This window comes from Nomascus leucogenys, chromosome 19 (assembly GCF_006542625.1).
Source record: "Nomascus leucogenys isolate Asia chromosome 19, Asia_NLE_v1, whole genome shotgun sequence".
NCBI classification, from domain to species: Eukaryota; Metazoa; Chordata; class Mammalia; order Primates; family Hylobatidae; genus Nomascus; species Nomascus leucogenys.
The window spans coordinates 57539628-57566179 of NC_044399.1; the positions used below are offsets into that span (position 1 = coordinate 57539628).

The 26552-nt window shown below is 37.5% G+C and overlaps 1 protein-coding gene across 2 annotated transcripts in view; it reads right to left on the bottom strand.

The window, feature by feature from the left end:
* The window catches only part of CLIP4 (CAP-Gly domain containing linker protein family member 4), a 68673-nt gene that overhangs the window by 2417 nt on the left and 39704 nt on the right, over positions 1-26552 (bottom strand). Inside the window, exons 10-15 of one of the 2 annotated variants that reach the window (XM_003262681.3) lie at positions 24487-24576; positions 23575-23718; positions 20891-21025; positions 17412-17535; positions 13841-13905; positions 7019-7091 (exon numbers count right to left, since the gene is read on the bottom strand). In XM_003262681.3, coding sequence (XP_003262729.2) covers positions 7019-7091; positions 13841-13905; positions 17412-17535; positions 20891-21025; positions 23575-23718; positions 24487-24576 — 631 coding nt within the window. The remainder of the gene's footprint in view (positions 1-7018; positions 7092-13840; positions 13906-17411; positions 17536-20890; positions 21026-23574; positions 23719-24486; positions 24577-26552) is intronic. The other variant, XM_030799719.1, reaches the window with a different exon arrangement.

Sequence of the window (26552 nt, forward strand, 5' to 3'; positions counted from 1 at the left end):
ATATACAGTTGACCCATGAACTACACAGGTTTGAAGTATGTGGGTCCACATACACACGGAGTTTCTTCCGCCCCTGCCACCCGGGACAGCAAGACCAACCCCTTCTCTTCCTCCTTCTCCTCAGCCTGCACAAAGTGAGGACAATGAAGATGAAGATCTTTATGATGATCCGCTTCTACTTAAGGAATAGTAAATATATTTTCCTTATGACTTTAACATTTTTTTCTCTTTCTTTATAGTAAAAATACAGTACATACTATATGTAACATACAAAATATGTATTAATCAGCTGTTTATGTTATAGGTAAGGCTTCCAGTCAACAGTAGGCTATCAGTAGTTAAGTTTTGGGGGAGTCCAAAGTTATACACTGATTTTCAACTGTTGCAGGCAAGCAGGGGATGGCACTCCTAACCCCCACACTGATTACTCAAAGTTCAACTGTACTTCTGTTTAACATTTTAACAGTTTTTGTCTTTTGTGCTATTTTAAGACTACCCTATTCTGGATTTAAGATTTCATTTGCCATATATATATATATATATATATATATGGTGTGTGTACACATATATATGTGTATGTACACACACACCTATACATATATATGCTTTCAGTAAAATAGCAATTGGAAAAAATACACTTATACCTAATTAATTTCTACCAGTATCATCAAATAAAGCAAAAAGAAAGAATCTAGTATTTTGGCTGTTTTAATTGCTATCAATATTATCAAATAAAGCAAAAAGAAAAGAATCTAGTATTTTGACAGTGTAGTAAATTTAAATTATTTTTTGTTCACTTTAAAAAATATTTTTTTCATATGCAAATGAATTTTAAAAAACTATAAATCTACGACTTCGGAAATATCTACACATATATGTATATATGTTCTATGTGTGAACTCCAGTTACGGTTAAAAGTTTTGTACCCTCCCAGCCACTAACACTAACGAGGGTCTGAGGTGCCTTGAGCAGCTGCCTCTCCTTCTCCCTACAACATAACATTCCTTACAATGTGCTAGAACGTCTCCTAGCACTCACCACCACCACAACCTGATAATGAGGCATGGGACTCCCCAGTGCATTCATTCAAGGCCTCAAGGCTATACTGACCCAGAGCTGCCTGCACTGTCCACTGGAAGTAGCTGACCCTGATATTCACCCACAATAGAAACATGACCAGGGTCTTGTTGCTCCCTGAGCTGAGACCTTCCAAAACGGCCAGAAAGAACCATCAAAACTACCTGGAACCTTCCATCCTCTATCCCATGCCACCTCTCCTCCAAAAGAAACCCCTCTCCCTACCACACAGGAGATTCAACACAGAACCTGTTACTAATACTACCCAGGATCTTGTTGTGAACAGAATCTGGGTCTTACTTATTTCATATTTCATTTCACTTTCTATATTTTTAATACACTATCATGCACAATGTCTCATTTGCTCCTATTAACCACCCTGTAAGAAAGGAAGATGACTAATTTTAATGGATAGGAAAACTGAGGCTCAGAGATTTATTCTAAGCCACATCTGCCAGTAAGTGATAGAATTCTAATTAGAAAATAGTCTTAAATTATTTACATGTCAAATGCACAAGTACAATAATAAATTTAATAAAGAAACATGTAATACCTATAAGAAAAAGCATACATCTTTACTGAAGAACATACATGGAAGAGCTCTGTTACTAAATAGAAATGTATATAGCTTAATTCTCCCCAAATTGATGTTTTTTGTAACCTGACAAAACTACTGTAATTTTCACATGAATAATGACAATAGCTATCATTTCCTGAACACTTACTAGGTACCTAACGCTTCACATACGTTATCTCCTTCGATCTCACCCAAACCAGTGAAGATGGGATTATTACCTCCTTATAATGGAAGAAGAATGTGAGACTCAGAAAAACTAAGCTATGTGCCTGGGGTCAGAGAGGTGAAAAGAGCAACGACAAGGCCCAGATCCATGGCTGTAAAGCACAAAGGGCAGGCTCTCTTCACAGACAGAATGGGCACTGGTAATTAAGAAAAGCTCGAAAAATAATGAGGCAAGGTTTACGCTGCCATTAGGTTAAATTATTAAGTTAAAATAGTTAAAACAACGTGGCTCTGGCATAAGAATGTAGTTTTAAATGACACAGAAAACATATTTTAGAAAAATGAAAAATACACATAATTATTTTACATGTGATTAAAAAGTAAAACTTCAAAGCAGTGAAAAAGGAGTGAACATTGAATTAGGAGTGCTGTAAAAATTAGCTGAGATAAAGGATATGATTCTCACCACTCCTCTATATTAAAATAAACTGCAAATAAAGACCTTTAATGCATAAACTGAAAAAAAGAGGCTGGGTGCAGTGGCTCATGCCTATAATCCCAGCACTTTGGGAGGCTGAGGCAGGCAGATCACTTAAGGCCAGGAGTTTCAGACCAGCCTGGCCAGCATGGTGAAACCCTGGCTGTACAAAAAACACAAAACTTAGAAGGGCACAGTGGCAGGTGCCTGTAATCCCAGCTACTCAAGAGGCTGAGGCACGAGAATCGCTTGAACTCAGGAGGTGGAGGTTTAAGTGAGTTGAGATAGTGCCACTGCTTTCCAGCCTGGGCGACAGAGCAAGACTCTTCAAATAAATAAATAAATATTGAAAAACACTCACACACACACATATATGTAGAGAAAGAGATAGGAAGTATTGGGAAGGGAGTAAGGAAGGGGAGAGTTCAATACATGTTTTAGAAGTCTGGCATCTATTACTAGTTAAATTCTGATTTTTTTTTATTATTGTGCCATAAAAATGTTTTCATATCACAGCACAGTCTTTAAAAACATTGCAAAAGTCACGCTGAAGGAAGCTATTAAAGAGTATGGGAATATGACGACGATATACGGGGGAAAGCTTTGAAATGGGTATATGGAATATGATTCATCTCCCTTTGCTTAAAAATTCAGACACATGGCCAGGCACAGTGGTGCACACCTGTAATCCTTGAATTTTGGGAGGCTGACGCAGGTGGATCACCTGAGGTCAGGAATTCGAGACCAGCCTGGCTAACATGGTGAAACCCCGTTTCCACTAAAAATACAAAAAATTAGCTGGGCATGGTGGCACGGGCCTGTAATCCCAGCTACTCAGGAGGCTGAGGCAGGAGAATCACTTGAACCCAGGAGGCAGAGTTTGCAGTGACCAAGATCACACCATTGCACTCCAGCTTGGGCAACAGGAGCGAAACTCTGTCTCAAAAAAAAAAAAAAAAAAAAAAATTCAGACACATGCATTAGGAAAACAACTGGAAAAGTATATACCAAATGCTAACAGTGATAATCTCATCTACGTAACAAAATTACAGATGACTTTTTACATTTAGTTTTTCTTCATTTTTCAAATATTGTACAACTTTCATAATCAAAAAAGCTTTTAAAGAAACAAATAATGGATTCAACATCTAAACCAAAAATTAATGGCTTGGATAAACACTTAACATTCTAATAAGAATGATTTGATTCAAGGTATGTCAAAGCTCAAAAGCGAGAGAATTGAGACACTTAGAATTATGGTATGTTTGAGAGCTCTGTTTACTCATTCAAAAATATTTATTGGCCACCTATGAAATGGCAGGCATGGGGCTACGTTCTAGGTATTTGTACATAATAATCAGTAAAATGTTATAAATACATTAATAAAGACTGTATACAGTGCAGAATGAGCACAGAAGAGGAAGATGTCTCTTCTCCCTTAAAGCCTCAGGAAAGACACGTTAGTGGGGAAGTGATATTCCTGCCAGCTTGAAAGATTAGCATACAGAAAAGGAAATGCAGAGATAGTCGTCTGAGAAAAATACATATATTACTTTTTTTTTTTTTGAAACAGAGTCTTGCTCTGTCACCCAGGCTGGAGAGTGCAGTGGAGCAATCTAGGCTCACTGCAACCTCTGCCCCTCAGGTTCAAGTGATCTTCCTGCCTCAGCATCCCAAGTAGCTGGGATTACAAGTGCCTGCCACCATGCCCAGCTAATTTTTGTATTTTTCTTTTCTTTTTTGAGACAGAGTCTTGCTCTATTGCCAGGATAGAGTGCAGTGGCATGATCTTGGCTCAGTGAAAACCCTGCCTCCCAGGTTCAAGTGATTCCCCTGCCTCAGCCTCCTGAGTAGCTGGGACTACAGGTGCAAGCCACCACACCTGGCTAATTTTTTGTAGTTTAATAGACACGGGCTTTCACCATGTTGGCCAAGATGATCTCGATCTCCTGACCTCAAGTGATCCTCCTGCCTCAGCCTCCCAAAGTGTTGAGATTATAGGCATGAGCCACTGTGCCTGGCCAAACTATGTATTACTTTTTATATTCCTGAAAAGCATACACTTTAGAGAACTGCAATCACCTATGAGGATATTACCATGAAAAAAAAAGTCAGGGAAACACAGGAGCCAATCGCGTACGTCTTCATATGCTGGGCCAATGAATCTGGACTTCATTCTGTGTTTGAGAATTCGAAAGCTTTAAGGGACAGGCAGAAAACAAACCCAAGCACATGATGTGAGAGGACAGACCTGTGGCCAACTGGATGGTATCAGTTCTGCCTAAAGACAATCAAATTTGGGCTGACCAAACCATGCCAATGAGCCAGGTTCACAGACAGGACCCAGTGAGGATTTTTTAGCAGGCCCTGGTGATAACGTGGAGAAGAGCTGAAGTGAGTTGGTAACAACAGGACAGGAGACAGATCCCAGGCAGGATGTAGACATCCGCAGAGTGAAGGAGAATCGACGCCTCATGCCTATCAGGTCCCTGTGACGACCATGGTAAAACCTCAAGCTCATTCTTGGCACTGGACATACAGTGTTCTGAAGACAGAGCTGCTTCCCTCCCCCTTTCTGCCATGTCTTCCTCGGGATGAAATGCATTCCTCACTACCATTTCTATACGTGATCTAGAAAAATCTGTTCCTTCTCCTCTCCCAGCTCGCTTTCACTCACAGGGGCCAAACGTGTCCTCCAAGGCCTTCAAGTTTCTACCCAAGAATGTCCATCATCTCTGACTAGATTATCCACATTTCTTCTCAAAGTATCATTTATTTCCATACGAATAAGCAAAGACATGGAGCAGAGTTTGATGAATCTCAAGAAACACACTTTCTCAACACATGTGCCTCAGAACACACCACGTCTCCAGGTTAGCAACAGCACAACATGCAATCAACTCTGGCCCCTTGGCAGAAGGCCATCGAGCACTGCCCTGTCTCCCTCACCCCTAAGAGCAGGGACAAATGTCCTAGTGCCTGCCAGGACCTGAAACCCTTTCTTTTGTTTCTGAGAACAATGATCACCAAACATTCTGGTCACACACTTTACGAGTAAAAACAGATAAATAATTTAAAAAGTTTATTCTCGGCCGGGCGTGGTGGCTCACGCCTGTAATCCCAACACTTTGGGAGGCCAAGGTGGGCGGATCACGAGGTAAGGAGATCGAGACCATCCTGGCTAACACGGTGAAACCCCGTCTCTACTAAAAATACAAAAAATTAGCCAGGTGTGGTGGTGGGCACCTGTAGTCCCAGCTGCTCGGGAGGCTGAGGCAGGAGAATGGTGTGAACCCAGGAGGCGGAGCTTGCAGTGAGCCGAGATCATGCCACTGCACTCCAGCCTGGGTGACAGAGCGAGACTCCGTCTCAAAAAGAGAAAAAAAAAAAAGAAAAAAAAGTTTATTCTCTATCCTCAATAAAAGTATATGTTTAAGGGACTAGTGTTAACCTGTATAAATATTACTAAAGCTTTTTTATTTTTAGAGAAAACAGGGAAGTACTGATATTTCCACCTCACGTCTGCAGAGCGTCTTGTGTATAACCGTACCTGCTGTATAATTCCCAGGGCTCAGATTGTTTTCTCCTTCCCTTGCTCCTCTGTATCATGTTCTTCCACTCACCAACATCTCGATACTGATTTGGATACCTCTCCCCCTTCAGAATCCTTTATTTCCTGGGTATTTCTTCTTAGCAGCTTCTTCCATTCTGCCTAAGAACTCTTGAATATCTTCAATAAACTGGAGCATAAACTGACTGCCCTTAAACTCCTTCAAGCTACTCAAGCAAGAAGACCTTCAAAATTCTCAAAATTGGTGATGGTTTATGAGGAAGGGAGAAATATAGCCCCACCAAACCCTCTCAATAGTACCTAACAGTCCTCAGGATGAGCCAGGTTTCTCCCATGAAATTTCAGATCTCTGTGAAGCTTGCCAATACCTTCATGCCAGAAGGTAAACAAATGACCTGCCTATCCCCAGTGGGACATCAAGTTCTAGCCTCTGGGCTCTAATTTCTGGTGTCTCCTAGGGTCCCAGTACTTAAGCAAGCATGTGTACTTCCCTAAGCAGCTAAGCCTTTTCCCCCAGGGTATTATTCATAGATTAATTGGCAGCATTTTTTAAAAAAGAACCTCTAAACTCAATCAGTCTGGAAGAGCCTCATATTGCTCTAAAGTGAAAAAGCTTCAGAAAACCACTGGGGGGTAGTGAAGTGGGTCTCGGGGAGATAAACAAAAATGAAAAAGAGAAAAGGGCATTCTCTCTACAACAAAACAAAAAAAAGGCTTTTTTGAGCATTATACTCTTAAAAGGAATTGGGAGCATTTTTCAAAACAACTGTAAGATTATGCCTTACATTTCTTTCATGTATCACTGACAATATTCAGTCAAATCTCTGATTACTTAAGGAGAGTTTAAAAGCAATCCACCCTACTTAATGAAAAGACAGTATGTAAATTCCTCTAACTTTTATTAACAGTTCTAACCTCTATGAAGATAAAATATATGCAGTGCACTAGTTTTAGTCACTGGTGACATTTTTATTTGTGCTTGCAAAGGAGGGAGGAAGAACTCTTCTCAATACATTTATCACACCTTTTCTCCTACGTGTTAAAACTCTACCAAGCAATGCAAAAGATACAGCACTCCACTTTTCTTTCTTCACAGAATCCCATCATGTTCATCTTGAAAGGTGTTTTTCTAAATCTTCTTAATACTCACTTGGCAAAAGCATTTCTTCTGTTAATCTCCTTTTGGGAAGAAGCAGAAGTTGTGCTAAAACTTCTCCTAAAACCTAAATATGAAAGTCGGGGTTAGAAGAGGAAAAATAAAAGCTTTCAGTTCTTATTTAAAATGATATTTTATCACTTCTTCTATAGATGTTCTATTATATTAAATGTTTCTTTCAAAACAGAAAGCAGGCCGGCATGGTGGCTCACACCTGTAATCTCAGCACTTTGGGAGGCCAAGTGGGAAGACTGCTTGAACTTAGGAGTTCAAGACCAGCCTGGGCAATAGAGTGAGATCCTATCTCATTAAAAAAAGAAAAGAAAGCAGAGAAGGTAAGTATACAGAATATAATGGTAGTTTAGATTTCTTAACAAATTTTCATCTTTACTTTCATGATCAAACTATACACATAGATGAATAAGTGAAGAGCATGACATTACTTTTGGAGAATTTCATTATAAGATTTCTTAAAAATCAAATCAAATTGAATTACACATTTATAAAGCTGATTATTTTTACTACCAAATAGGATAATCTTGATAATCATATAAAAAAGAAAAAGATAAAATGGTTTAAAGATACAATCATTTATAAAACATTGAACAATTAACTTCAGAGCTTTTGATTGTTGGCCTCTCCAAATAACAAATAACAAAAACACTTCACAAGAGGTAAATTTTTAAAAAGATGTTTTTAAAAAGAAACAAGATTTCCAGGCTGGCCAGTTATGGCAGACCAGATGTGCAGAATGAATCTTTTGATTGACACAATTTTAGTTTAAAACTATACTTTTTAAAAAATACTATTGAGCTGACACAAAACACACAATTTCAAAGAGGCTAAAAACAAGAAAGGGAAACCATCAGAGGCCCCCAAGCACCAAAGTAATTGGCCATCTTATAACAGCAGGCTTTCCACTGAATTCCAGAGAACCTGGGCTTTCACCTTACTGGCTGCACAGGAGACAGGGAAGAAAATAAAGCCCAGGGCCTCCAAATGGAGGTTCTCACAAAAGATTCTTGGTTAAAGTGAGGATCCCAAACAGCTCACTCTCAGTGCAAGGTGAAATGGGAAATAAAACGAAACACCAGGCCGGGCGCGGTGGCCCACGCCTGTAATCCCAGCACTTTGGGAGGCCTAGGTGGGCGGATCACGAGGTCAGGAGATCGAGACCATCCTGGCTAACACGGTGAAACCCCGTCTCTACTAAAAATACAAAAAAATTAGCCAGGCATGATGGCGGGTGCCTGTAGTCCCAGCTATGCGGGAGGTTGAGGCAGGAGAATGGCATGAACCCGGGAGGCGGAGCTTGCAGTGAGCCGAGATGGCGCCACTGCACTCCAGCCTGGGTGACAGAGCGAGACTCCGTTTCAAAAAAAAAAAAAAAAAGAAACACCATTCAGATGGAAGGTTCAGAAGGAAAGTCACTTATGTCAACCTTAATCCTCAGCAGGAGACAAAATTTTCTCCCCTCAGAATTTGTTACCATGAATGAAATTCATGTTATCTTGTAATACAAAAAAATGCTGCAGAGACTATAAATTAAAGTGTCCCAGGTTGGCAGTGCCTCCAGGCAACTGGCACAGGTAGATACAATCTTCTCTGGAAGCATCAACCCAGGCCTCAAAGAATTTTTATATATAAAATTCTGAGTAAAATAAGCATCTCACAAGAATAAATTACAAAACTCACAAGGAAAGAAGGCAAACCATAAGTTAGTCTCAACAGAAACAGATGGCAGAATCAGACTCACAAAGACTTTATATACTGAATTATTTAACACAAAATAAAAGATAATACTTTAAATATTTAAAGACATAAAAGAAAAATTTGAAAATATGGGGAAAGAATTGCAATGGTAAGTCGCAAGCAGATTTGAAAAAAGAAAAAAAAGACAACTTTTATAATTTTAAAACTTTATGGCGGGATTAAGCAGCAGAATAAACATAGCTGAAGAGAGAATCAAGAAACAGAATGATGGGTCTGAAGATATCCAAAATATAGTCTAGAGTGACAAGTTGTGAGAAATAGGAGAGAGCATGGGAAAGAAAACGAGAAGGTCCAACATGCTACTAAACAGAGTTTCAGAAGGAGCTAAGAAAGATAATACAGGAGAAACTATTTTAATTAAAACATATAAGAATTGTAAAGAATTGATCAACTCCCAGATACAGAAAAATCCGTAATGCCAAACAAACAGGATAAACAGGATAAAGAAATCTCTACCTAGACATATCATAGTGAAACAACAATATGAATTAGACTCAAAGACGACGTCTCATTAACAATGACAGAAGCCAAAAACAGCACAACAATACTGTCAATAGGCAGGGGGAAAATATCTTTCAACCTAAAATTCTACACCCAGTAAAATTATCATTGGAAAAGACAAAAACCAAGAGTTTATCACCCAACAGACCCTTCCTCAAAGAAATTTTGTATACGTGAAATTTAAAAAGTGATCCCAAGTAGAAGTTCTGAGGGTTAATGAGTAAAAATACTGGGAAATATGAGAGTAGCATTACAATGTAAAACTATTACAATAATGTCAAATTTATAGGAGAAATAAAATGTAAACTGGACAACTCAGTTTCTAATTATTTTCTATTATTTGAGAAAGGATAAAAATCATTAACTTTAGACTTTGCCAAGTATCAATGTTAAATTATCTACAGTGATTACTATGAAGCATATTCATAGACTATAACTTCTACACAAGTAGAGACAGTAAACAGAATGAAAAAAAAAAAAACGGGGTGGGAATATAGCCAGAATAAAGTCAAGAAATAAAAATCACTTATTAAGTACAAAAAAGTGTACAGAAAACAAATAACAAAAATATCAGTGTATATCAGTAATTACAGTAAATGCAATAAAAGATTGTCAGATTTTTTAAAAAGTAAAACCTAACTATATGCCATTTAGAAATATTCTAAAGACATTAGAACATAGAAACGTTACAAGTCAATGGACAGAAAAAGATCTATTAGGCAAATACTTAACCAAAAGAAAGATGGTATAAGGTAAAAAAATATATTATTATGAAAGCAACACCATTTACATTAATGCCAAACAATTAAATACATAGGTATAAATCTAACAAAACATGTACAAAGTGTATATGAGGAAAACTAGAAAACTCTGATGGAAGAAATCAAAGAAGATATAAATAAATGGAGAGATAGTCCATGTTCATAGGTAAAAAGACCAAATATTAACTTGTCAGTTCTTCCCAACTTGATCTATATGGTCAATGCAATCCCAATTAAAATCCCAGCAAGTTATTTTATGGATATTAACAAACTGATTATGAAGTTTATATACACAGGTGAAAGGCCCAGAATACCCAACACAACACTGAAGAAGCAGATCAAAACCAGAGGACTGACACTACTCAACCTGAAGAATTACTATAAAGCTACAGTAATCAAAACAGTGTGGTACTGGCAAAAGATTAGACAAATAGATCAATGAAACAGAAGAGACAGCCCAGAAATAGCCCCATATAAATTAGTCAACTGATCTTTGAAAAGGGAGCAAAGGCAATTCAATGGAAAAAAGACCATCTTTTCAACACATAATACTCGAACAACTGGACACACATGTGAAAAAAAAAATCTAGATACAGACCTCACATCTTACCCAAAAATTAACTCAAAATGGATCATAGATCTAAGTATAAGACACAAAACTATAAAACTCCTAGAAGATAACACAGGACAAAAATCAGGGTGATCTTGGGTTTGATGATGACTTTTAGATAAAACACCAAAGCACAGTTCATGAGATAAAAAACTGATAACTCGGACTTCATTAAAACTAAAAGCTTCTGCTCTGTGAAATACACTGTTAAGAGAATGAAAAGACAAGCCACAGACTGGGGGAAAATATTTGCAAAACACATGTCTGATACATGTTTGGTATTCAAAATATACAAAGAACAACAAGAAAATAGCAAACAGAATTTAAAAATGAGCAAAAGATGTGAACAGGCACATCATCAAAGAAGATATAGCACACTGTTATTGGGACATTGTTGTATGCTGTTGGAAATAGGCAGCAGTTACATCCATCATGGAAAAACAGGATGGAGGTTCTTCAAAAAACTAAAAATAAAACTATCATATAATCCAGCAATTCCACTGCTGGTCTATATCCAAAAGAAAGGAAATCAGTACATTGAAGAGATAGCTGCACTCTCATGTTTACTGCAGCATGATTCCCAACAGCCAAGATATGGAATCAACCTAAGTGTCCACCAATGGCAGAATGGAGAAAGAAAATATGGTATATATACACAGTGGAATATTATTCCACCATAAAAAGAAGGAAATCCTGTTTGCAGCAACATGGATGGAACTGGAGGTTAAGTGAAATAAGCCAGGCACAGAAAGACAAATATCACATGTTCTCACTCACGTGCAGGAGCTAAAACAGTGGATCTTGTGAAGGTAGAGAGTAGAATGTTTAACCTCAAAGGCTGGGAGGGGTGTGTGGGTGGGAAGGCGGATAAAGAGAGGTTGGCTAATGGGCACAAACATGCAGTTAAAAAGAAGGGATAAGTTCTAGTATTCAATAGCACAGGGGGAAAATTATAGTTAATAACTTATTGTATATTTTAAAATAGCTAGGAGAGAAGAATTATAACATTCCCAACACAAAGAAAAGATCGATGTTTGAGGTGATAGCTATCCCAATTACCCTGACTTAATGATTATATACTGTATACGTGCATCAAATTATCACATGTACCCCAAAAATATGTACAACTATGATATGTCAATAAAAAATACAAAAAAGAGATGGCAAATAAACAGATGAAAAGATAGTCAGCATCTGTTACAGGCTGAATTGTGTCCCCCAAAAACTCATATGCTGAAGTGCTAACCTCCTGGCATTTCAGAATGTGACTATATTTGGAGATAATTACGGTAAAATGAGGTCATATGTAGTTGGAAGTAATTAAGTTAAATGGGGTCATATGGATGGGCTCTAATCCAACATGACTAGTGTCTTTATGAGGAGAGTGGGACACACACACACACACACACAATGAAAAAGACCACATGAAGACACCAGAGATAGAAGGCCATCTACAAGCCATAGAGAAAGGCCTTAGAATAAACCAAACCTGCCAACACCTTGATCTCAGACTTCTGGAGCCTTCGGAATTGTGAGAAAATAAATTTCTGTGTTTCAACCACCCAGTCTGTGGTACTTTGTCACAGCATCCCTAGCAACTAATACATCATCAAACATCTTTAGAAAATTCCAAATTAAAACACTAGGGAATTTCAAATTAAAACAACATACCTATTAGAGTGGGCCATAAAATTAATCTCAACAATTTAAGGATTGGTATCATACACATCATTCTTTCATAGATGGTTATCCATGCAAAAAAAAAAAAAAGAAATTAGATCTTTACCATACACAAAATCAATTCTGAGTAAACTGACAAATGGGAAACACAAAAATATAAATCTTTTAGAAAACAATATAAGAAAATATCTTCATAATTTCAATTTTAAGAAAAGATTTCTTAAAATAAAAAGTGCAGGCTGGGCGCAGTGGCTCACACCTGTAATCCCAGCACTTTGGGAGGCCGAGGAGGGCAGATCATGAGGTCAGGAGATCGAGACCATCCTGGCTAACATGGTGAAACCCCGTCTCTACTAAAAATACAAAAACTTAGCCAGGCACGGTGGCAGGCGCCTGTAGTCCCAGCTACTCGGGAGGCTGAGGCAGAATGGTGTGAACCCGGAAGGCGGAGCTTGCAGTGAGACGAGATCGCGCCACTGCACTCCAGCCTGGGCAACAGAGCAAGACTCCATCTCAAAAAAAAAAGTGCAAACCATAACATGTTTTGCTATTTTGACTACAAAAAAATTAAGGAGTTCTGCTAATCTAAAGACACCAAAAATAATACATTAAAAGATTAAAAGACAAGTAACGACCTGGGCAAGATATTTGCCACACACGAAATTTACAAAATGTTTGTCCCCAAAATACATAAAGAAGCCTACAAATTAATAAGATAAAGACAAACTACCCCCTGAAAATGGGCAAGAAACTTGAACAGGTACTTCATAATAGAGGAAATGCATATGGCCCATAAGCATGAAAACAGGCTCATCCTCATTTGTAATCTAGAAAATGCAAATTAAAACCATAATGAAATACCATTTAAGCCCTTCAGATAAGCAAAGACTTCTAAATCAAACAAGGTAAGTACTAATGAGGTGAGGAGAAGCAGAGGCTCTGGTCCATCGCAGATAGAGTATGCAATACAGACAGACAGGCATTACCTAGGAAGGTGGAGGACACAGGTATCCCACACCTGGCAATCCTAGAGAAACTTCAAGTGTGCACAAGAACATAGTTTGTAATAGAAAAGACACAGGATATAACCCAAATAACCATCAATTATGGAATGAATATTTCAATGGAATGCTAAATAACAAAACAGCAAACAATCAAAACTGAACACATATTACTGATATATCTATATATGGGTGATAAAAATAAAGAGAATCAAGGGAATAATTAACGTACAATTCAAGACTCCTCCACCTGAGGATGGGGTATATGAAGAGGAAGGCAGATGAGATGGGATGGGGTACTCAGGGGTTTCTACAGGTCAGGGCATCATCTTCTTCAGCCAGGGGACAGGTAACAGATGCTTGCTCTATTATTACACAAACTATACAGTTTATAGACCCTTTTGTATACATAGATACCTCACAATAAAAATTTTTCAATAAATGAAAGCAAAGAAATAATGATTAGGAACACAAAACTGTGTAGTCTTACCAGGATAAGAATGGTTCTGTTTATTTGAAGAAATTTCTGAAAGGGTATCCAGGGAATCTGTTACTCTATGAATAAAACAAAGGACATCTCGTTAGAAGTAGCTGGTCTTCAGGGTTTAAGACTGGTTATCAACTAAGTTTTTCATACCAATTGTAGCCATTCATTAGACAAATATTTATTGAGGGTTCATTATAAGCCAGGAATGAGCTTCCACCTGGCATGGAAGAAAAACAATAACTAAATAGAAGAGGTTCTCACTATCTAAAGATAATTAGTGTAGAAAAAATTCAAGTGAATTCACCTAAAATATGGACCTGAATTTATTTCTTCGTAACTTCATCTTCAAAGGTGAAACTAAAAAATATGAAAATAAGTTTATTTTATATTAAACTTAACAAATGTTAGATTAATATTGTGAAAAAGGCACCAATTCTTAAGTTGAAAGAAAAAGATATTGGCTGAGTTTGTGTGAGTGATTTTTCTGGTAAAACTATATGGCTAATACAATTCAACATCTTTTACTTTATATTTGACTCTAAGCCACAATCATAAAGGTCACTTTCCCAATGGATTTTCCTGCATTTTTTGATATTCAAATCATTCTTTATTTTTAAAAAGTCAATCCTGACAGGCTCATTTTCTTTCAACTGTTTAGTGACCTAAATCTGGAAAGCCTTCATTTGTCAATCACTTCCTCCAGCATATCTTATTACCATCAAGAAATCCTTCAACTCTTGCAATATTTGCAATTTCACATTACAATTCATAGGCATCATTTTTACATGACATACAACATACTGCAATGAGAGACTGATGGACACAAAGAATATGATTTTATGAAGAGAACGGATATCTGAATGAAGCAGTAACAGACAGTTGAGAGGGAGTGAATTCGAGAAGTAACCAGTTCATTAGTAGTAAGTGCCTAATAATAGTAAGAACTAAGAAAGTGAATACTACGCTAATGAAGATCACTTGAGCAATGTGTATGTGTGTGTGTGTATGTGTGTGTGTGTATGTGATTAACCTAGTCAGTGAGTTTTCTTAGAGTTTCTCTAAAGAAGTTTTGACTGATTCATATATTAGTAGAAGAAAAGGTATTAACTAAGTGAAAGTTAGGCAATAGTAGGTGGGTGTAGAAAGCCATCCAAGCAGAAAAAATAACGTGCAAAGATTCTGGGATAGAAAGCACATTTTACAAACAGAAAGGGGTGGGGGGAAAAGCCAGCTATAGTCCTGAGAAGGAAGAAGATGTAAGGTGTGATTGTGACTGGCCACTACCTTATTAAGACTGTCTTCAAGCAGTCCCTAGTTTAAAATTCTTCCATCTTGAAGATCAGTGGTATCTTTCAAGAGTTTCAAAGCTGGTTCAGATTAGAAACTCCTCAAAATCAGGGACCATGTCTGTTTTATTTGCTTATAGAATGCCTAGCACAGCATAAGTGCTAAAAGACACTTAATAGTATTTGATGATGATGAATGAGACAATCAGAAGATGACAGGAAGACAGCTGGATTGAGATAGCAGTTCATTTAGACACAGCCCTATTTTTTTTTAAGAAGAGGGGGCTGCTTTTTAAATGCACCACCTTAAAGAAAACCAAATAGAAGGCAATCAAAAAAAAAAAAAGTAAAAAACGTGTGCTCCAGAAACAAAGCAAGAAAGAAAAGATGAAACCCTGAGAAAGTGGCTTTACAACGTAAAGGAGGAGGAAAAAGCTGTTACAGCATAAAACCACTGAACTAGGAATCAGATTGGATCAATATTTACTGTGCCTAAAATATGCCAAACTATGTACTCTGGGTAATCAAACATGAAAAGCAGAATCCCAGTCCTCATGACTAGGAAACAAACAAAACTTATAAGAGACTGCTGCAATGTTTTGATGAAGATATGCCCAAAGTAACATGAGAACACAGAAGACTGACTGGTGACTCAGCATGCATTTTACTCCCAAACCAATTATTTACAAGATATATGTCCTGAAGAAGGTCCCTGAAGCTCTTCTAACCATTATAGGGTTATGGTTAAGGGCACGCATGCTGATACTAGACTACCTGGGTTCAAATCCCCAGCTGGGAGCACAGCACATGTCACCCCTTGTGACTGACTTTCCTCATCTATGGGACATGGTGCCTGCACCACAGGGTTACTGGAGAGCAGTAAACAGGTTAATACATGAAGAGCCCTGCAAACAGACCCCAGCATGTATAAGCACTATTCGTAGTTACTACTTCCTTTTCTTCATTTATAAAATAAATACAAAAAAAAAAAAGAACAAACCACCTAAAAGCAAGGGCTTACAAAAAAAAAATTACAAAATAACACACCTGGGCTGAGTCCAGCTCCTTGGCTAATTAGCTGTATGACTTTAGCTAAATCACTTATCTCTTCGAAACCTGTTTCTTCATCTGCAAAATGGGAATGATCCTAATAACTCACAGCTCACAAGGTCTGGGGGAATTAATGAGGTATGCATCTAAAGTACACTGTACAGAGCCTACCCACTTACTAAATGCTCAAAAAATGTTTGTAATAGTTGTTATTTTCCAGCTTACCTGATCAATATTTATTAGGATCAAATGAAACAACACTTAAGTGAAGATACTTTATAATCTACAAAGTATTGTATGTTAAATTCTGTATCACCATAAATACGAAGAAAATTATGTTAAGTATATCACAGAAGGAAATTAATACTAAACAAATAAATGACTCACTAAGAAAAAGAAACTGAGGGAGAAATGGATGTAAAAACTTCAATTTGCCAGGAGATAGTCACAACAGTCTAGTTGTAAGGGAAAACTAGACAAGACTCCCAGATTGCGATCGTAGTTCTAGTCTCATGGATGTGATTATGCCATATATGTTATCTCTCATTTAAAGATTAGTATCCCATTTCCCATCCACTAAAAGGCACACCAAGCAACTTCTTCCAGCGCATAAGAGAAGCCATTTCACATAATGATACCTGGAATTTTATGAGGACTTTGTTTCTGCTCAACTTATTTTTTAAAACCAGACGAGGTGGTATGAAAGATACTATCTTAAGAAGAAACACCAAGGAGGTATATTATATAAAAATCCTTGAAGCTTCACTTCCCCCAAAGATCTACTGCCTATCTATTTTTGAAAACTAAAGAAATCAGAGGAAAAAGCCATTTTGGTTCCATTAGGTTTGTAGGAGAATGAATGGGGTGCCTGCTGGCAGGAAATTTAATGTAGTTAGGATGTGACTGAAGCAATCAGAGAGCATTTTTACTTTTGTTTGCATGACAGATTAAGCTTGCTGCTCTCACTGTTCTTAGCTGCAAACGCCACTTCTAATAGCCTAAACATACTCATAGGGTTTGCAAATGAGGAATAAAGGAGGTTTTTAAAATTGCAAATCCTCAGCAAAGCAAATTTAGCTTTCCATGAGCCTTCTCTCTGAAGAAGGTGGTTGGTTAACCCCTTGAAAGAAGACATGAGCTACAATCAGAGCGTATCTTTAATATAAAATTAATGTCCCTATTAACCACTGCAAATTACAAAAAGTTTCTGTAAATAAACATAAATTTCATTCTCTCACCTTTGCACCCTGGATGGGGGAGCAAATATGCCATATCTTGGAGAACAACTAAAATACTGCACACCTCCAACTGAACCATCATTCTTGCCATGGGGTTTTTCAAGCTCTATACCATACCAATATCCTAGAACATGAATATTGCATTTTAAAAGCATCTGTACTTTATCCAAAACTGTTATGCTACTATACAAAACCAAAGTCTAGGTGTTTTAACATTTCCATAAATGACCAAAATGAGGGAAGATCATGATACTCATTAAGATTTCAAATGATAAAATTGTAAACTTTGAAAATTCAAAAAGTGAACAGGAAAAACATTTTACAAGTATAATTGCAGAGTGGTACATTAAAAGAGGAAAATAAAATGCACAAACACAAATTTGGCAAGAATTGGCAATTGTGCAAACAGTACATGACCAAAATATATCTAAAAGCTGCAAAGAAAAACTGTTCTTGACTCGGTAATATAGTGTGTTTCAGTGAAAGAAGTGAAACATAATATTGAGATTTAAAGATCATAAAATGAACATGCAATCTTTTCATCTTACTCACCTAACATTAGAACACCACAAACAGCGCTCAAATAATTAAAGAAGGACAAAAATATTATAGAAAATACCACTAGACATCATGATGAGTGCTTTTTCTTTTCTTTTTTCCACCCAAGGTAAAAAGAAAAATCTTTTTTTACCTAAAGGAAAAGGTTTAGGTTAACTAATAGGGAGAATTATTTTAAGACTTTTTGTATTTAAAAGGACCTACTCTGAAGGAAATAACAGGATTTCCTTTTCTAGAGAGCCTAAAATTAAAGTAGCAAGGTTGCTTTAAATGTGGTTTTACCCAATATAAGGTAAATGGACACATAATCCTAAAATAAGGATTTTCGAATTGAGGGTGCCTCAAGACCAGTTAGAAGTATCTAATAGTCCATTTATTTGTGATTTAAAAGGAGTGTACAGTAGTAATTGTATTTGGTCTCTTATAGTCAGTATCAAGTAAAAAATAGGACATAGATATCACGAAACTTACTACAAATTACAAAAATAGTGTTTTTTCCAGATTACTAGTTCAAAGAGTTAATTATATGCCTTCTAAAAAACCAACTCACAAGTTCTTAATTTTTTTTCCTCTATGTATAAAAGATGATACCTGAGTCCATTTCCTACTATGTAATACAAGTAATGTCTACAAAACTATTGTTAAGCTGCACTAACGCTCTAAAAATAGGTCGTCACATTTCCAAATGTCCTAAACCAGGTTAGTCTGGTTGCCACTGTTATTTCTCAGTGCTACAGTCACAATTTTCCAAGTTTTACTTGCTTCTGCCTTTTATGCTTTCCTACATCATTTTTGCATTTTCCCATTTTAATTTACCATATAATTGCTAATGTTAACCATATAACTCTTGGAAACATGTAGCATACAGCAGAAATACATATGACAAGTGTTAACAATAAAGACTACACATTGGCAGTGGTGTGGTATGGATATCTTCCCATTTAAATATTAATTTTCTTTCCAAGGTGGCACTGATAAAAAATGCTGATGAGACTAAATATGACCTCTCTCAAATCTAGATCTTATAACCTCCAAATACTTAAGATATTACCACTGTTCTGTAGCAGTGATTAATTTTTGATGCTACTACTTCCTTACAGGACAGAATGTTTTTAACAAAAAAGTTTCCACTTTTTATTATATTTGCTTACTACTTCCCGAATTTCTAAATGCTTTACATTAGGAATTTAAAAACTGAAATCAACCTAAAATGAAGAATTATATCCAAAGAATCAAACCATTCTATCTTGGTTTAATATCATCAGAGAAAGGGAACTCAAAAGACAAATGGTAATTGTAAAAAAAATAACCTACCTGTGGGATTTTTTTATTTGAATCCTATATTAAGTATATCCTAACTAATCTCAATTACTACCTGGAGACCTAAGAAACTCATGAATTATAAAACACCTAACTCAAATCAAGCAGTTGGCTTGCAATTATAAGTGGTATTAGTGAAACAAGACTGTGTTGGGAGACAGTGGCCTATGGTCCTGTCATGTTTCCGCATGTCTTATGGGACTACTTTTGTTCTAGACTACCTTTTCATAAATGTCTGTACAGGGGACAGCCTTGGAGGATAGAGATAGCATCTCCCACCAGAGCAAATGGCAGGCATGTGTACAATAAATTCACTTTAAAGATTCAGATTCCCTAAGCCCTGGGGTCCTCTCCTGGAACAAAAAACACTGGCTATGCAGGTGACACCCGGCTCGCTCGCTCTCACCCTGTGGAAATTGGCACTAAGGGACTAATAGTTCAAGAAAATGCTGATACTCTGGCTACTGCTATGACTGTGAGTACTAGGGTGCTTTGTTTCAAACTTGTGATGACTCTAGTACTCAAAATATCTTCCACCAACATCTACAAAACTGTGGCAGGCGAATTTGTTAGCTTGCAAATAGGGTAAAATACCAGATCCCTCATAGTTCTTGGCTAAATGCTACAAACTTTTTTCTTTTAAATCAATGTTCTAGATAACCTTTTCCTAAAATGCTGCAATGCCACCATGTGTTAAAATAGCATATTGCTATTTAAAACATACAAACTTGGTTTCGTTCAACTGACTTCTGCTTAAAATTATAATCATTGACAATATAAAAGAAAACAATCTGGCTGGGCACGGTGGCTCACACCTGTAATCCCAGCACTTTGGGAGGCCGAGACGGGCAGATCGCCTGAGTTTGGGAGTTTGAGACCAGCCTGGCCCACATGGAGAAATACTGTCTCTACTAAAAACACAAAATTAGCTGGGTGTGGTGGTGCATGCATGTAATGCCACCTACTCAGGGGGCTGAGGCAGGAGAATCGCTTGAACCCAGGAGGCAGAGGTTGCGGTGAGCTGAGATCATGCCATTGCACTCCAGCCTGGGCAACAAGAGCTAAGCTCCATCTCAAAAAAAAAAAAAAAGAAAGTAATCTTTCCTTTTGGAAACAATGTTAAGTATAGATTGGAATGAACATATAAATACACAAACACATATTTTTAAGGGCCCCAAAAACATGTATTTTGAGCTCTTTTGTGTGCTTTTCTCTGCAAGCCACTCTTTAAAAAAGGTATAGTTAACTCATTATTTACTACTTATTTTAAAGATTATCCGTAGCAAAAATCTAATCCTAAAATGTTTGTCTGTCACTCAGCACACCAGCAATCAGTAGTAGTAAAATTGGAGAATGACAACTAATTTTTAACACTGACCATTTAAAACACAAATGGCAAGAAAAAAAATGTATGGGTAACCATCCACCTGAGTAAACAGAGTCTGAGTTTTCATCATCGTTTCACATTTTCTGTACTATAGCTGCCATCCACAAAAACTGTTCATCAAGATTTCTCTACAATTACATTCTATTTACATGTAAAATTTTAAACTTTTTGTATTCTAAAGAATTCAAGTTAAGAAAATATGCAGATGAGTTACCTGGAGCGAAGTTTGTTGTCCCAAAGAACCTAATGGTGCCCAGTCTCTGTCCTACCACTAACACTCTCTCTCCGAGGCGGAGTTCCCCCTCGCAACGGCTATTATTTGCTGTAGATGTTGCTGAGGAATTCAAACCTGTTAAAGTCGGGGAGGGATACGGGGGCAGGGCAGGAAAAGAGGAGAAAAAACAAAGGGAGAAAAACTCAAAAAGCACATTAGCCAAAAAATCACACTAGGTATTCTAACTAGTCTAGTTAGCTGGTGATTTTGATATCTGATGCCTTTCATCACATAAGTCATCTACAGTTGTGTTTCTCACATGTGAGGTCAAGTTACTCAAAGGAAATGTGAAGAGTTTCCTGGGAAAATTATTGCCATGGGAAATTCACAAAACCTGATCCCTGGTAAAGTACCAACTCTTCCAAGATTGCCTGCAGCATCTCTACTAGAACAGGGGTCACAGCAAACTGTTTCTGCAAAGAGCTGGACGGTAAATATGTTAGGATTTGGTAGCTATACCACCTCTGCCACAACTATTGAACTCTGCCATTGCAGCATGACAGTAGATACAGACAATGTATTTTTTTAAATGTGCATGGCTGCATTCCAAAGAACTTTATTTACAAAAACAAGTGGTAGGTCAGATTTGGCCCATGGGTGGGCCAAGAGAAGAGGTGGGTGCTTGAGCCTTGCCCATCCATACATAAACAAAGATTTGAAGAGCTGCCATCTAAGAGGGAGTAGGGAACTCTGGAGGAGGGCATGGGATGGAGGATAAGTCATACTGTGAAAAAAGAAGAAACCAAAAACACAGCAACTAAACAAGGAAAATAAACCCATGGAGAAGGTCTGGATTATACCAGTAAGGCCCTCATCATAACCAATATTCTATAGCACTTCATAGTTTACAAAGTGCTTTTCCTAAAAACTATACTGAAAAATAAGATACAAATTCAGGAATTAAGTAAGACACTCTGTTAACAGCCAGTAAGTGGTACACCTAGATTAAAACCAAGACTCTGTGATCAGAAATCCTCAGGCCCGTCCCCTTGTTGCCTGTAGACAATAAACCAAAGATGGCAAGTTCAACAGTGGGACACGGGCTGGGCATGATGGCTCACGCCTGTAAAACCCAGCACTTTGGGAGGCCAAGGTGGGAGGATCACTTGGGTCCAGGAGTTGAAGGCTGCAGTAGCTATGTTTACAACACTGCACTCCAGCCTGGGAGACACAGCAAGACCTTGTCTTTAATAAAATAAAATAAAAGTAAATAACAATGGGATATGATGAGGCCGAGGTCCCTACCTTTCCCATTTGCCGAATCCTTTATTTCCATTCTTCTTTCTCTAATTTTTTAACCTAACTTTCCATTATTGTTCATTCTCTGCAGTCTACATCTCCCTCAAATGCAAATCTATAGAAAAAGTGGAATAGCTACTCACTAGAGAAATATGTTTTAAGTAAATGTCTCTGGGGTTCCCAACACAGACTTTCCCATATCTCCCATTCTCTGCCCATCTCCCTCTTTGAAAGGTCCTCTTTCTCACTCTGGTAACTCTCTTCATCTTCACTGTTGTTTAAGTCGACATAACCCTCAAATTTATTTTTTAAAAGGTAAATATATAGATATACTAGACTACTTTGTTTAAAAGGTTAAAAAAAAGTAATTCCATACCCACATATATATTTTAAAATCAAGTAAATGTCAAAAGTGCAAATACCAAATGAAGGGGGCCTTAAAATGTGAATAAAATTTGGACAAACAGGATGGCTGTGTCAGCACTGTACCTTCTCACCTCTGCTCCTCACAATATAAAGAAAAACTGGTTGGGGTATGGAGAGAGGAAGCCACTCAGAGAATAAATATTCCAGGCAAACAATTTCAGGGAAAACTTTCAGGTTCTCTACTTTTAGGTCCCAATTTTTAGGCTTATCATGTCAATGTTACTGTTGAGAGTTTTGGAGGTTTTTTCCCATCAAGTATTTTTTAAAAAAATCTGTCATGAACATTTTCCATAATAAAATGTTGGTTCAGTACAAGAACTATTAATAGAAGTACTAAAAAAAGAATCTAGTAATAAAGAGGTTCATGAAAAACGTATTTTGCCAAGATGGCTTTTGCCTTTCTGGGCAAGTTCACTGTATAGACAAATAAGTGAATTGCAACAGACAAAATCTATGTCATTTCAAAAAGAAGTCTGATAAAGTGTCTTATGTATCTTTACAAATAACTGAAGAAATGTGGACTGAGTGAGATTATGCAGGTTCACGGCTAGTTAAAAAGCCGTATCAAAACTGGCTGGTATTGCCAGCTGGGAGAGGACCCTCTGACCTTCTCCTAGGTTTTAAGCAAACATAGTTTTAAAACAATCACTTGAATAAAAACAGAGAAAGCATGCTTTTTAAATATGAAGATGACACAAAGTCCTGTGAAGAAGCTAAATTCAGATGAGGTGAAACCACTAAGAATGAATTACATGAAAATAAATGCAAAGTCTTATATCTGACAGCAAGACGAAGAGACCTTAAGGCTTAAGGCTCAGGGGGAGGCGGGGAAGAGTAAAAGTAGTTCAATCTGATTGAAGTAAAGGGTTCCTTCTACACATTTAAAAAGAGCAAATCTACTTACAAACAAACCAAGATAAAAAACACCAAGAAAGCCTGGTTGAAAAAGCCATAGATACCAGCACTGGCTCTGGATGAAAGGGAAGGGCTTTTGCTCATTGTCTTCTTGTTACTGCTGATTGCATTCTGTTTCTTGGGGTAGCTCTGTCTGTGTTCCAAAGAAGATGTAGAGGAGCAGCTGCTGACAGATCCAAGCAGGGCAACTGTAACGGATAAAGAAAAAGAACGTGTCAAACCGTGGAAAATAAGATGTGGACCACGAAGCAGCTCATCAAGGCAAATCTTTCTGAAACTCTTCATTTAAAGTCCTCAATTATGGATTATCTAGTGTCAAATTAAATGCCTGATTTCATCCAAATAGCAACTGTAGTTTATATATAAAAGATTTTATAACACAAGCAATAGTATTTTAAGGATTCCCACGGTAAGATCACAATCTTATATAAGAGGTGTCACAGATCAATTGATGTAAACTGACTATCTAATCTAAAGACCATCACTCACCTCTCACCTTAGATGACATAGTAGAGTCCCATCTTATTTATACAAAAATTAAACATGATATTAATATGTTTTAAGTCAACAAAAGTTTAATATTAAGACATTTTGAGTTAAACCAGAAGGCAAGCAGGAATACTCATGCTCAGTTCATCTAATGATTTGATAGCTAAAGGCAAATGAAACATTTGTGTAGAGTGATCTATATTATGGAATTTCCTTTTATTGTCTTACATCTAGTCCAGTAGTTATCTAATTTAAGTAAAAGAATCATAATGCAGTACTTTACACACAAAAAATATAATGTATATAGCTTGGTATGAGCTGCTTCAGTGATTTCCAAGTTTAATTTTTACTATAATTTTTCCCTTACCAATTAAAACTTAACCTCCATATAAACTATTTTCCTACTATTATTTTAAAGTTCCATCAAAAGTTAAATTTTGAGAAACAGAGGTTACAAGGTATATTACCATCTTTCTCTGTCACTGTTTTCAGTTCTTCACCAGGAGGCAATGAAAGTGTTGACTCAGAAGCACTATCTTTTTTTGATGTCATTAATCCTTGGATGCAAAAATAAAACTTTCAGCAAGAATTTTAACATTAAACATAAAATGTATTTTTTAAAGTACACGCATCCCTCATTATCGAAATCTTACTCACTTCTGAAAAACACATTGGATAACAACTGCACAGACATATGAGGACATGTGTTGGTATAAGCACTAGCATACAAGAAGGAGACAGTAACAGTGGCTACAAAGATAAATTAATGTCTCATCAAGATGATCACATTCTGAGATGGGTCCTGAGGGGACAGGTCATATTTCTTCCTGAGAATACTGGCCATATGGTCAGAAAGAGCTGAGGGCAGGCATTCTGGATGGACAAAAAGAAAATCTTAAGGAAAGACACAGAAAATGGTGAGTAGCTTGGCTGGAATAGAGTACTTATGAAATGTAGGAAAAGCAAGACTGGACAGACAGGTCACAGTAACTCCTCAGACAGGGATGCCAGTACCCAGCTAAGGACTGAGAACTCTGCTGTAAAGAAGGAGCCTCTGCTGGGCTTTGAAAAGGAACACTGGCATGAACAGAGTCTAGTTAAATAAAACACTCTCCTGACAGCAGGGTTGCAACGAAACCACAGCAGGAGAGGTTGGAAGCAGGGACCAGTCAGACGTTATTAGCATAGTCCAAGCATGAGAGCCTGAACTCCAACAGCAGAAACTGAATGAAGAGGGTGGAGAGGAGACATTTTATGAAGGCAACCGAAGAGTAAATTTTTATTTTTCCATTATATTTTTCAGTTATAAAATATTTTCTTTAAAGTTTTTATAAAAAATAATACAAGGAGATTCCTTGTACACTTTGACTAGGTTTCTTCCAGAGGTAATATTTTGCAAAATTATGGTATAATATGTCAACCAGGATGTTGGCAGTGATACAGTTCACCAGTCTTAGATTTCCACAGTTCTGATTGCACTCATTTGTGTGTGTGTGTGTGTGTGTGTGTGTGTGTGTGTGTGTGTACACCTGGGTGTATCATTTGGTTCTTTTTCATATCTTCTATTTCTTGGCTGAAACTTTCTTTTCATTTGTTTCAAGAGTGTTCACATTTGATTTTTTTTTTTTTTTAAAGAAACAGGGTCTTGTTCTGTTAGCCAGGCTGTAGTGCAGTGGCACAATCATAGCCCATTTCAGCCTAAACTCCTGGACTCAAGTGATCCTCCTGCCTCAGCCTCTGGAGTAGCTGGGACTACAGGTGTGCACCACAATGCCCAACTACACCCTTAATTCTTGGAGTGTGGTTACATTACCTAAAATCTTTATGTGTTCATTGCAATGTCCGTGTCATCTCAAAGCTCCTATGCTTGGACTATCTTTTTCCTTGCAAGAGATGTTGACTTCCCTGGTTTTTCATATTTTGGGTAATTTTAAATTGTATCTTGTGTCTTTTGAATATTATGTATGGACACTGGAATAGGTCTTGTTTAAATCCTATGGAGGATGTTGACTGTTTCGTTTTAGCAGGCAGTCGACCCATGTAGGCTCCGGGCAGAAGTTCCTGACCACCCTCTGTGCACTGTGGTTCTGATGTGGGTTCTGTTTCTGCAGCCTCTGCAGTGCTGTTTGAATTTGTCTCATGTGCTGGGCAGCCCAGTAGTCAGGCTGGGACCCAAGCAGTGGTCTACCAAGGAGATCAAAGGCTTCGGTCAGATCCATGCATACACCACTTGCAAGAAGACCTAGGAGTTCACAGCCAAAATTGTGAGGCCTCTCTCTTGAACCCCCTCCTCTCCATGATTTCCCTGACACTTCCTGCTCCTGGGCATCCCCCTTCCTGGTATTCTGAGTAGAATGTCTAAGCTTTAGTTTCCTTGCTCTGTCACACAATCCTGAGACAGATTGTGCCTCTGGGGCCAAGCAGTGAGAAAACAGAAGAAAAACCAATGGGGATTCCATCTATGTCCTTGGACCAAAGTTTCTCTGGTCAGAGACATGGATTTCCCTTCCTTGGGGTTTCAGGTGCCTGCCCA